The sequence below is a fragment of the Molossus molossus genome, unplaced genomic scaffold (assembly GCF_014108415.1).
Source record: "Molossus molossus isolate mMolMol1 unplaced genomic scaffold, mMolMol1.p scaffold_m16_p_8, whole genome shotgun sequence".
In the NCBI taxonomy this organism is placed as follows: domain Eukaryota; kingdom Metazoa; phylum Chordata; class Mammalia; order Chiroptera; family Molossidae; genus Molossus; species Molossus molossus.
This window is the reverse complement of record NW_023425402.1, coordinates 47,523,268-47,535,760: the sequence shown is the minus strand read 5'-3', so window position 1 is coordinate 47,535,760 and position 12,493 is coordinate 47,523,268. Positions and strand designations below refer to the sequence as shown.

General features: G+C 42.8%; 1 protein-coding gene across 11 annotated transcripts in view; it reads left to right on the top strand.

Moving 5' to 3' along the window:
- AFG1L (AFG1 like ATPase) overlaps nt 1–8,197 on the top strand; it is a 193,854-nt gene extending 185,657 nt beyond the window's left edge. For 10 of the 11 annotated variants that reach the window (XM_036249270.1, XM_036249271.1, XM_036249268.1 and 7 more), the window contains 3 exons: nt 314–454; nt 3,923–4,039; nt 7,126–8,196. In XM_036249270.1, the coding sequence (XP_036105163.1) occupies nt 314–454; nt 3,923–4,039; nt 7,126–7,251 (384 nt within the window). In that variant the 3' untranslated portion in view covers nt 7,252–8,196. Of the gene's footprint in view, nt 1–313; nt 455–3,922; nt 4,040–7,125 lie in introns of all 11 variants that reach the window. The other variant, XM_036249262.1, reaches the window with a different exon arrangement.
- Nucleotides 8,198–12,493: the final 4,296 nt, after the last annotated feature.

The window sequence follows — 12,493 nt, the reverse complement described above, 5'->3', positions numbered from 1 at the left end:
CGTCATGTAAATAAAAGGAGTGGAGATTGGATATAGGACAGGGGCCTGCAAGTTACCACTGTGGTGGCTAGAGGTATTCTTTCACTCCCCACATACTCTTCTGTTCACCCCCTTTTGACATCATGATTGCAGTATAGGATACACCGTCCTTAGCCTATTCTGGAAACACTGCCCTATTTGGTCAAGTACCCCAAAGCCGCTACCCAGGTTACATCATGACAAGAAAAGAGGTGTTTTCAAAGGATGCTAATCCCCGAGCAACCAGAATTGGCTTATTTTAATGTTCTGCCCCTTTATTTCATTTTCATTACAGCCTCTTGGAGCCAGTGACTATTTGGAACTATCAAAGAATTTTGATACAGTATTTTTACGGAACATTCCACAATTTACCCTGGCGAAAAGGACTCAAGCTCGAAGATTCATAACTCTCATTGATAACTTTTATGATTTCAAGGTAAGGCTGTAATGTACATTTTCTCAAAACTGAACCCTTTGGACTGTGGAGCCATTTCACCTGGGTTGGAATCCTGGTCTACCACTTGGTTTACTTCAGTGTGCCTCAGTTTCCTCATCTGTAAATTGGAATAGTATTTTTTTTTTACTTCAGGGAATTGTGAGGACAAAATAAACTAATCCATGTAAAATACTTAAAAGAATGCTTGGGCCCTGGGCGGTTTCGCTCAGCGGTTAGAGCGTTGGCTCATGGTCCAGAGAGTCCCGGGTTTGGTTCCCAGTAAGGGCACGTACCTCGGTTGCAGTTTGTCCTCGGCCCTGGTTGGGGTTGTGTGCGTGGCAACCACTCGATGTGTCTGTCTCACGTTGATGTTTCTCTCTCTCTCCCTCCCTCTCTGTCTGAAGATAAATGCAAAAATGTCCTCTGGTGAGGGAAAAAAAATGCTTGGCACACACTGAGTGCTGTGTAAGTACTAGTAGTAACAGTACTTATAGTGACAGTACTCATAGTAACATTACTTATTGTAATAATACTCGTAGTAATAGTACTCATAGTAACTACTTGTACTGCTACTACTCCCATCTTAAGACCCTCTGTTATAGTAATGATTCCATCATTCAACTAGACATATCATATGCTCTATGATGAGGTACCACACAACACCTCACCTAGACTGGTGCTCAGTAAATATTCGTTGCATGAGCAAATGATTGGACTGATAAAATAATGAATGAATATCTAAAGAACCTCCTCAGTCTTGGCTCTCTGCCTCCCTATGACCCAGAAACCCTAGGAACTAGCAATGTGCCATCTTCCTGCTTTTATTGAGGGGTTTCAGCATGAATTGCAAGCCATGGTTCGCTCATCAGAGGCAGTGTGACCTAGTGGTTAAGGAGTGGTCCCTGGGGCCAGGCTGTCTACCTGGAGGACCAGCTTAACCTCTTCGCATTCAGTTGCCTTCTGTAGCAAAGGCAACAGTGGTGCTCGTCTCGCATGGCTGTTGTGAGGATTGCACGAGCATGTAAAGCCCTTAGCACGTCCTGTGGCCTGTAGTGAAGCTTTCTAAGCTAGTAGTTTAGACCTGTCAGTGTATATCCATAGCAAAAGTTTAGTACAACTTCATATTAGGGCTAATCTAAATAGTATTTTACTGTTAGATACAATTTTGTTTCCATTTCTTATACAGAAACAGATAGAGCAACGGTTTTAAAATGGAAGGGACTTTGGTGGGAGGAGGAAAGGGCCAGAATCTTCTGGGAGGGAGAGGTGAGCCTTTAATGTTTCATTTATCCGTTCTTCCAGCCACGTGTCACGCGAGCCAGTGCGGAGTGCTGGAAGTCCGTGAGCAGCAGAGCCAGACCTGGGCCTGCCTCCACGGAGCTTCTAGTTCAGTGTCAGGGAAACCTTAGTCAGACGTCCGCAGAACTGGGTGTGAGTCACACGGTGGGATGATCTCTTGGAGATATGGTGCCTTGAGAGTGTGGGGAGAGGAGACTGATTTTGGGGGTGGAGGGCAGGGTGGACACAGGAAGTGCTGCTGAGGACCACCTGCATCAGAACCCTCTGGGCTACTTAGGATCTGGATTCCAGTGCCCACCCCGTCTGGCAGCGGAGGACCAAGGAGGGGCCTAGCCCGACGTGTTCATGGCCTCCTCCAGGGTTTTGTCAAATGCCCAGAAGTGGTGACTGAACTTGAGCGCAGATGAAAAGGGTCGCCAGGGTGGGGAGTTTGCAGCAAAGGCCCTGTGATGGGCCTGAGCGGGAAGCAGCCCGCTTGGCTGTGGTGCAGGGCTGCAGGGCCTGCCTGAGCAAGTGACTCAAAAGCTGCCGTGCACTCCATGGGGCCAGCGCACACGTGATCAGGGCGTCAGGAGAGGCACGGAGCTCAGACACCAGCGCTGGGGAGCGAGTTCCATTAATTGTTGGTGGTCTCCCGGGTCACTCCTCCGGGGAGTCTGCTCCGAACCAGCCACGTGGGGGTCAGAATAAAGGGAGTGAGCCTGGAGGTGGCACTGTTTTTAGAGGGACCAGCACTCCAACAGAAAAGTGGTAGAGGGGCATTGGTAGGTGGTTCTTAGAGTGTAGAATTGATAAACTCTTTTTTTTAAGTCACCACCTGAGGATATTTTTTTCCATTGATTTTTAGAAAGAGTGAAGGTGGGAGAGAGTCAGTGAAACATTGATGTGAGAAAGACACATCAGTTGGTTGCCTCCCACATGACCCAACCAGGGATGGGGATCAAACCTGCAATCCAGGTACATGCCCTTGATTGGGAATCGAACCTGAGACCATTTAATCTACAGGCCAACACTCTAACCACTAAGCCAAATTTGCCAGGGTTAAACTCATTTTTTAAATATCTTTCAGCTAGGCATACCTTAAAGAAAGCTTATGGTCCTCACCCCCAACCCTACCTCACCCCCACTGTTTTACCTCTTAATTAGAGAAAAAAGATTTATCTGGCAATATGATGGACTCTCCTAACATTTATACATTTATGTTAACTAAATCAGACATTTAGAGTCGTCAAAATTATCTTATTTCAGAAATTGGGAGCATTAAACAGACATCATTCTGGAATGTATTCATGGAAATTTGTGAAATAAGGGTATTCGCATATAAATAATGAAAGAAGTGTCATTTGTGATTAAAAGAATTTATAAAAGGAGACGGAAGACCATTTGGATATGGAAAAACTAGTTCCACATGTCAATACATTATTTTAGAGTATTGACATATTTTTTTAAATAATGATTTTTAAAAGATTGCTGCAAATCCTGAGAATAAATTCAGGACTTTTAAACAGCAGGGAGAATATGTTTTGTATTTAAACTAGTGGATGTAAAATTATAAAGATATAAAAGCTCTTTACAACATGGGACCATCACCTATGCACACTCACTCAAACACTTATGTAATCAAGAAATATGAACGTAAACCTTAGTCTTTTGGAAGAATGTCTTGGCAGGATGTTGATATAAATTAGGTTCTGCAAACTCAGGGTGTAATTGGAGGAGCAATGCACTGAATTTAGCAGCGACCTCCCCGCGAAGTGCTAACCTCTGCAGTGCATCTGGGCAGCACCTTTGCCACACTCAGAGGCGGGCTCCAAACAGCCAGGTAAGTGTCGGCCTCAGGTGTAATGGAAAGACTGTTGGACTTAGAACCAGAAGATGGTCTGGCGTCATGAGCTGAGACCTCTCCAGGTCTGAAGTTACCCAATAAAACCTCTGCTCCCTACCTCACGGGATGGTGTAAGCTGTGTGGAAATATTTTGAAAAGTACTGTGCAGTTTAAAAATATCACTTTAAACAAACATAAAAACTATTAGAAAAAATATGGACATTTAAAAAACAAAATCTAAGCTCCCTGTTGTGACAACAGAATTTTATTTTCTGAGAGATGTGTTCTTGCCTTCAGCTTGTGAAGTGTGAGGAGCAATACCATCTCATTTTCTTCTGTTTCAGGTGCGCGTAATTTGCTCCGCATCGACTCCTTTATCAAGCTTATTTCTGCATCAACTTCATGACAGTGAATTGTTGGACCAAAGCAGAATAATGATGGATGATTTGGGGCTGAGCCAGGTACTTGATATTAACATAATTCTATTTTATTATAAAACAGCTTAATTGTTTTTGGTTTGATACATGGCTACATTTTGAAAAAGGAATGCAGTATATATTTAACTGTTGATTCGCTGCTTTCTTCTTAAGCTGGTATAGCAGACTTGTTCTCTATATCACTAAATACAGAGAATTACAGTCTCGGAATGGAAGGAATCTTACTGATCATTTTTGCTTATGACAAAAACAAAGGACAGATTGGTGGACTACTGGGTATATGGTCATACCACTGACTAATGATAGCCCAGAGCTGAACACCTGGCCACCCGTGTCTGATTCTTGGCTTATTCTGCCACACCGTACTGCCTTTTTTGGATATTCCTGTTCATGTCTGATGGGTTTGTAGCATGCACAATATAGTATCCAAGCAGGTGGGTTGGCTATTCCAGGACCATGGAGTGCTTAGCAAGGCCCTTGGCTTCCAAACAAATCCATGATTCTTCTCCCATCCCCCATTCCATAAACATGTATGGAGTGCCCATGGCTGCCAGGCTCTGGGGACATCCTAAGGGGAACCAGCCAGTGCTGGCCCTGTTCTCCTGATGCTTGGGGTTTGGTGATTTATCCCAGGCCAACCAGAAGTGACTGCATTTCCTTCTTCTCTATAAACATAAATAAGCACCACAGGGTATATTTCTCAACTGTAGACAATCAAAATATTAGTCAATGCTATCTGACATCATTCACAAAAATTAACTCAAAATGTATTAAAGACTTGAATATAAATAAGACCTAAAACAATAAAACACATAGAAGAAAACATAGGTACTAAACTTATGGACCATGGTATGAGAAGGGTTTTTGTGATCTTGACCCCAAAGGCAAGGTGTAAGGAAAAGAAAAACAAAATGAATGGGACTAGATCAAACTCAAAAGCATCTGCACAGCAAAAGAAACCACCAACAAAACGAAAAGGCAACCAACCCTTGGGAGAGAATATGTGTAAATGATACTTCCAATAAGGGGATATTATCCAAAATGTATAAAAAACTTATACAACTTAACGAAAAAACTAACAATTTGATTAAAAAGCAGGCAGAGGACCTGAATAGACAATTTTCCAAGGAAGACATACAAATGGCCAACAGCTAGATGAAAAGATGCTCAATGTCACTAGTTATAATGGAAATCCAAGCCAAAACCACAATGAAATACCACCTCACACCTGTTAGAAGGGCTATTATCAAGAAGACAAGAACTAACAAGTGTTGGGGTGGATGGGGAGGAAAGGGAAGCCTTACCCACTTCTGGTGGGCACGTACATTGGTGCGGGCACTATGAAATACGCTATGGAGGCTCCTCGAAACATTAAGAAGAGAGCTATCATATGACCCAGTAATCTCTCTTCTGGGTGTCTACCCCAACATTTGAAAACATTTGTAAAGATATATGCACCCCTCTGTTCATTGCAGCATTACAATTAGCCAAGACATGGGAGCAACCTAAGTGTCCTTCAGTAGATGATTGGATTTAGAAAAGTTGGAGCATATGTAAAGTGGAATACTACTCAGCCATAAATAAGATGAAATACTGCCATTTGTGACAATCTGGGTGGATCTTGAGAGTGTTATATTAAGTGAAATAAGTCAGATGGAAAAGGACAAGAACCATGTTTTCACTCATATGTGAGATATAAAACAAAAAGCAACAAATGAACAACAAAAACCAGACTCACGGATGCACCAGTATGGTGGTTACAAGGAGAAGAGGGTGGGAGGAGGGTGAAGAGGGTACAAGAGGTCAAAAATATGGTGACAGAAGGAAAATGGACTTCAGATGGTGAGCACACAATAGAGGATACAGTTTTGTATCATAAAGTTGTACACATGAAATTTATATAATGTTATTATTGACCAGTGTTACTCTGATTAATTTAATTAAAAAGATATTGTCAGAATTTTAAAACTATAAACACTCACCTCACAAATGAGGGGAACCCCATTTTTCCAATCCTAGAGGTAAAAGGCCATTTGGAATGAGGAAACAGTTTTCTATTGACCTGAGTAGGAAGTATGTATTCTTGGGAGTTTGGGGAAATGAGGCCAGTTATTCTTTAAAAAGCAAACTTTGAAAATATGATTACTTAAAATACATGGAGAAATAAATAGCTGCTTATAAAGCCATGTGCTGCCACCTTTTGAAATGATGTCTTAACAACTTGAAAAAAATATTGTCTCTGTTTCTAAAGTCCTTTAAATCATTGGCTTTTAAATACTCCCCCCATAAGATCAGGGTTCAAGATGTAAGGTAAAGTTAGCTCAGCACCTGGACCTACTATGGAGAAATCAGGACACGTGACTACACGGCCCTGCAGTTTTCGTGGGTCAGTGGGGAACATGGACTTAGCAGTTCAGAACTTGTATCTGAAAGAGAAACCTCCGAAGTAAGACAAAAATTCAACATCGACTTAGTGGCAAGTCCTTGTTGGGATCACCAGTCCTAGGCTGTTTACTGGCCTCACAGCCGCTCCCCAACCTAACCCTAGAGGGGAGGACCAAGTGTCCCAGCAACTGAAGACTGGAAGCAGCTCGGGCCTCCCCAAAGTCAGCCCAGGCTCAGTCTCCAGGCCGCACAGGAGACCTCTCAGTCATCCAGTTTGGAAGAGGCTCAGAGGTTTGTCGTCAGGGCCTCCCCTCGTGAGCGTCAACTTCTTTCTAATTTGCCAGGACTACTGATTTTTGCTTTTACGTATTTTTGGCATGCACTTATGGAGGAGAATTACTATTCTATCTGCAAGGTCCTTCCTTTAGATTTTGCAGAGAACTTTGAACAAAAATCTTCATATTTGTATTTTGGGGTTTCATTTTAGCTTCAATTATTCTATTTTTTGTATGGTTTTTCTCCCTGGTAATTTGTTCTGTTTATTGATTATTGGTTTAAATTAATTGATTCTCTAGTTTAATTTAAGAGATTGTCTATAAAAAATGTATAGAACATTTTATAATCCAAACATATAAACCTGGAACGTTTTTGCATTTAATGTTGTAAGTTTTTACTGTAGTGGTTTTCGTTGGTGCAGGGTTACTGTTCTGTTATTTGGTCACCAGGACGCAGCAGGCCTGTCCATGTTTACCGGAGAAGAGGAGATCTTCGCGTTTCAGCGCACACTCTCCCGACTCACCGAAATGCAGACGGAGCAGTACTGGAGTGAAGGGGACAGAAGCAAGAAGTAACCATCACTTTTGCATGAATAAAACGCTGGACAAATGATTACCGAAGGGAGAACTCTTTATTATGGGACTTGAAGGAATCATTTTCTCATCATTAATTATGCGCTCTGTCCTCTGGACCATTTTTATCTAAAATTGTTGTCAAAGATGTAGTGGATTAGTAAGTTAAAGCCATTTCTATAGGTCTACTCTGTGCCTGTTTATTTGGCCTTATTTCTGCACCACAAAGATAAAATCAGCACTCTTGAAGATTAATGTAGGACCAGACATTTGGCTTCATATTAAGCCACCTGAATGAACCTTGAACACACACACAGTAGATGCAGGTGTCCGCACATGTCCAAGCTTTGGCTATATAGTAGCGGCACAATAGAAACACATCTTTTATGAGAGGAGGAAAAAAAACCCACTACATTTCAATTCAAAGCAAAGAAAGCATTCTGATCTTACTATAAGCTAAAGGGAATAACATTTTTGAACATGGGCTTATACATGTGATTTGGGGGGGCAAGAGATTGTATATTTAGGTTTTCTCACAACAGAGAGTGTGTTTTTTATCCTGAGGTCAAGTTTGTCAGGCAGGACTCCACCTACAGCGGACACAGAGTTGTCTGAAAAAAGTGAGGATTATGAAACCATGGAATAAGGAGCAAGGGCATCAAATTCCAACCAACAGACAGGTCCCCCAACTCTGATAGCCAGTAAGAGGACAGATAGCAGGAATAGTAGGGGCCAGGGAGAGAGTGTCCAGAGGGGCAGAGTCCTGGACACACCAGGCAGCAGAGTGGCCTCCTCACCTGCCGTCAGCAGGACCCCGAAGGACAGCAGGCACCGCCTACTGCTCATAGCATTGTCTCCGGTTGCAGGATGCCACTCCCCACCCTTGCCTCTGCTCCTGCCGCGAGATGGTCCTGCTAGTATATAGGAGAGAATACGTGACGACTCTACTTAAATAAAACCCGATTTGTCCATCATCGAGGTCATTCTTTGATTCATTCAACACAATCTGACTTTGCTAACTTGTTACAGAAAGAATCTTGGTTGAGGCTGTTACAAAAGTCTAAATCCCTCTTCAAGTAAACAAAAGATAAAATAAAAAAATGTGAAGTCCACAAAGTCTTATGAAAATCAAATGTTTTTTGGAGGTAGACACAGGTGAGTCAGTTCAAATAAGCGTGTACAATCATCCACATAAGTAAGCTCTATGAATCTTACAACTTAATGTATAAGTTAGTAATCTACCCACATTAGTCTGTTTTGGACATTAACCTAAGTCAAGTAAATCAAGGTTACTTAAGTATAGAGAAAAGTTTAAATCAAGACTTCTGAAACTTAAATGTAGTTAAAAAATTTTTTTTATTGACTTGAACCAGTGAGTTAAAAAAGAGGTTAAATAGATTTAGAGGGAAAAGGGATGAGAAATAATCACCAAATTTATTGCTAGGCATTTACATGGTCTCAGATTTAAAAAAAAAAAATTAATCCTAGGGAGTTTTAGAATCATTTCTGTTTGTATATAAGGAAACCAAGGCTTGGAAAAGTTAAATAGTCGACCCGAGTGAGATTCACAGTTTTCAAAATGTGTATTGTGTTTTATAACACAACAGCTCTCTCTATATATATTAAAAAAAGGGACATTTTTAATATTGATTTTTCTCAACTCAGTGAAGGTGAGTTTACAACAAACAGAACCATGGCTTTGAGTTCAGTGAACATAAAATGTGCAACTGTCTTCTTTCGGCCTCAGCTTTTCCCTTCTGTGGTGCTTGCGTGGTCCTCCCTCAGGACAGTGTTCGGACACAGGCGGGTGCACAGCCCAATGGGTGGAAGCAGGGACGGTCCCCAAGTGTGCCGGCTGTGCGTGGAATAGTCCCCACTCCACTTCTGCTGTAAAGGTTAATTTGAGGTCAGGTATTTGGAATTAGAATTTCATTTTTCTATAGAAACAATAATGTGATTGTTAGGGTCCTGGCTCCAGGCACAGATGCCTGTGGTGTTCTCAGTGTAGCTGCCCTGAGATGTTGGTTCTAACGAACTTAAACTTCTTTAAACATTTCGTTTCTATAGGGTAAAACGGAAGTGGCTGGATCTTGAACCTACTTCTGTCCCAGCCCCGACGTATTCCACCTCCTCCTGGGCCTGGTGGGGCCGGCCACAGTGGCAGGGGCTCTCTGAGCTGGAAGTGGGGTCTGTGCAAGAAGGCGGGGTGCTACACGGGTTTGATGTATTGGCCTGTGTACCAGGAGGGAAGAGGAGGGAGTTTTGTGGTAGCTGGAAATAATACATTTTAAAAATTTCATTTTTCTTTATTGATTTTAGAGAGAGAGGAAAGGTGAGAGAGAGAGAGAAACATTGATGAGAGAGAACATCAACTGGCCGCCTCCTGCGTGCCCCCCACTGGGGATTTGGCCCACAATCTGGGCATGTGCCCCAACCGGGAATCAAACCAGCAACCTCTTAGTACATAGGTCAACACTCAACAACTGAGCCACACTGGCTAGGTTGGAAATGATATGTCTTTCTCTCCATGTCCTCAAAACAGCCTGAAAAAAAAAAAAAAAGAATCCAAAGTCTTGAATAGCCATTAACAGGAAATAATATGTTAGCTCTATTAAAAGAAGATTAATGCCAAAATGAGGCGTGAAAATAACGATCACTAGATTGAAAAGCAACATTCAGTTCTTGTGTTTTTCTTCCAAATCCTGCCCCAATTACATCCTTGGCATTCCAGTCTTTCTTCAGGATTTCATGAACCCTCTTTCTGTGAATGCTCTACATGTGTGCCTGCAGGTGGAGGTCTGGGGAACACCGCCGCGGAGCACGCTCTCCCCGGAAACCGGGCGGAGGAGCCTCCGTAGTCAGGAAGGCCAAGGGCGCCCTCTGCAAGGACCACTCATTCCCACACCGAGAAGGAATCGCCTGGAGAAAACGGAGAGCTTTCCTTTAAAAGAGAAAGAAAAATTCGGTCACTGCATTATACTTGTCTTTCTTCTTTCTTTCTTTTTTGTAAATCCTCACCTGAAGATATTTTTGAATTTATCCTCAGATAGAATGGTAGGGAGAGAGAGAGAGAGAAAAAAAAATCGATATGAGAGAGAGACATCGATTGGTTGCTTCCCACATAGCTGGCTGGGGACCCAACCGCAACCGAGGTTCCTGCCCTTGCCAGAAATTGAACCCGCGACTCTGACACTATAAACGCTGAGCCACACTGACCTTGGCTATACTTGTATTTCTTTAGGCAGCAGATGGGCTTATTTGCCATCAGTAATAGTGAAAGGAAAACATAGTTATAAAGCCCGAAAGACTATATATAGTACCATTCTAATCAAATGTGCATTTTCAGTGGGATTTGAAATTTTATTTTATTTCTTTTTTTTTTTTTGAGAGAGAGTGGGAGAAAGGGAGGGAGGGAGGGGAGAGAGAGAAAAAAACATCGATGTGAGAGAGAGATTGATTGATTGCCTCCTGCATGTATCCTGACTGGGGCCTGGGATCGAACCTGCAAGCCAGGTATGTGCCCTTGACCAGGACTCAAACCTGTGACCCTTTGGTTTGTGGGCCAGCATCCTGACCACTGAGCCACACCAGTCAGGGTGGGATTTCAAATCTTAGCCATAAGGTAATGCTTTCTAAAGTATATTTCCTGTGCCTACAAGTGGACCAATAACAGAATTTTAAAATTCCTTCCAATTTTGAAAAAAAAAACTGAAATTTTTACTTGTAGAATATATGTAATGTTCATATCCATGTATTTAATATTATTTAAGAAACACAGTGCTTGTTGTGTTGGGCATGGCTTAGTGCTTTATAAATAGCCTGTTTTGGCCCTTATAACAATCCTAGGAGATAGGTGCTGTCGCTGCCATTTCACAGACAGGGAAGCTGAGGCACAGAAAATGGTTACAACAGCCAGTAAAAGGATCAAAATATGAATCTATTCAACTTTCCATGTATCTGCTTCTGTCCTGAAACCAGCCTCCCTGCTCCAAGTAACTTGAACCTACATTTACAGCCCCTTCGTGTGGGATAAAAACACCCTGGGGGCTGGGGCCGGGCCCTGCCACTTGGGTTCCTGATTATGGGAATCTGTCTGGCAGCAAGTCTATAAATGATGTTGTACATGATCTCGATCAGATCCACTAACCTCATAAGACATCGCCTGCTGGTATAGAAAATGATTTTCTTTGGAGATGAGTGTACATTTTTCTTAAGGCAGAATTTAGGTTCATTTCCCCCCCGGCACAGCAGTTCATTATCCTGGAACAGAAGGTTTAAAAGAATAAGATCCTCTTGCTGAGTCACTGCTGACTCTATACAGCTTTGCACTGGAAACTCACATATGTTAACCTCCGCTGGTCACTGAGCCCAGTCAGACGGGTCTGCTGACCAACAGGCATGAAACTGCAGGAAGACACCTGCCTTTTGCTTGCCTGGAAGTCGGCCGAGGCTGTCCCGAGAGCCTCTCAGGCTGTCCTTTCCCGGCGCCGACTGCTGCTGAGCCCCCGATGGCACCGCTCTTCCCGCCTGAGCACCCAGATGGCTCAGGACCTGGTTTTGCCAACGTTTGCCTTGTGACTTTAAACTAGTGCTCTGAGCCTCATTTTTCCCATCTATAAATGAGAACAATACCCATTTCACAGAGTTAGTCTGAGGATAGTTGGTGAAAAGCACTTTGCAAAAGGTAAAGGATGAAATGAACATTAGTTGTTATTGATACTAATACTTATGATCATAAAGCAGCAACAAGTACCTACTCCGCTTTGCACGAGAGCCCCTTGAGGAATGCAGAAGAGTAGACAGCACACCCCAACCCAGTACAGTTCCTAGCAGGGGGGAAAATTCTCATTAAAAGGATGGACACCAAGGGGACCACATTCTGGCTCAATGAGATGCTATGATGATCGTTAAATTCAAATCCATTCTTTGAGGAGTATAGAGAAAAGGAATTGTTTCCCATTTGGTGAACATCGAAGATTTTGCAGAAAGAGGGCACCATCTTGTGGTCAGTGAGACAAACTGACAGAAAAAAATGTTTAAGAACCACACAGGGTTGAAGGGTGGTCCTGAAGCTGCGGTTTCCAGGCCCAGTAGAGTCAGAGGCTACTGGTCAGATGTGGGGCCCCAGGGTCAGCAGTTGTTAATGCCCACACGGGGTTCCAGTACTGATAACCACCAGTTAGGAGCTCTTGGCCGTGACCAGTAAATACGTAGACTTGGGCCTCCAGCTGGGTGTCCTGACCCA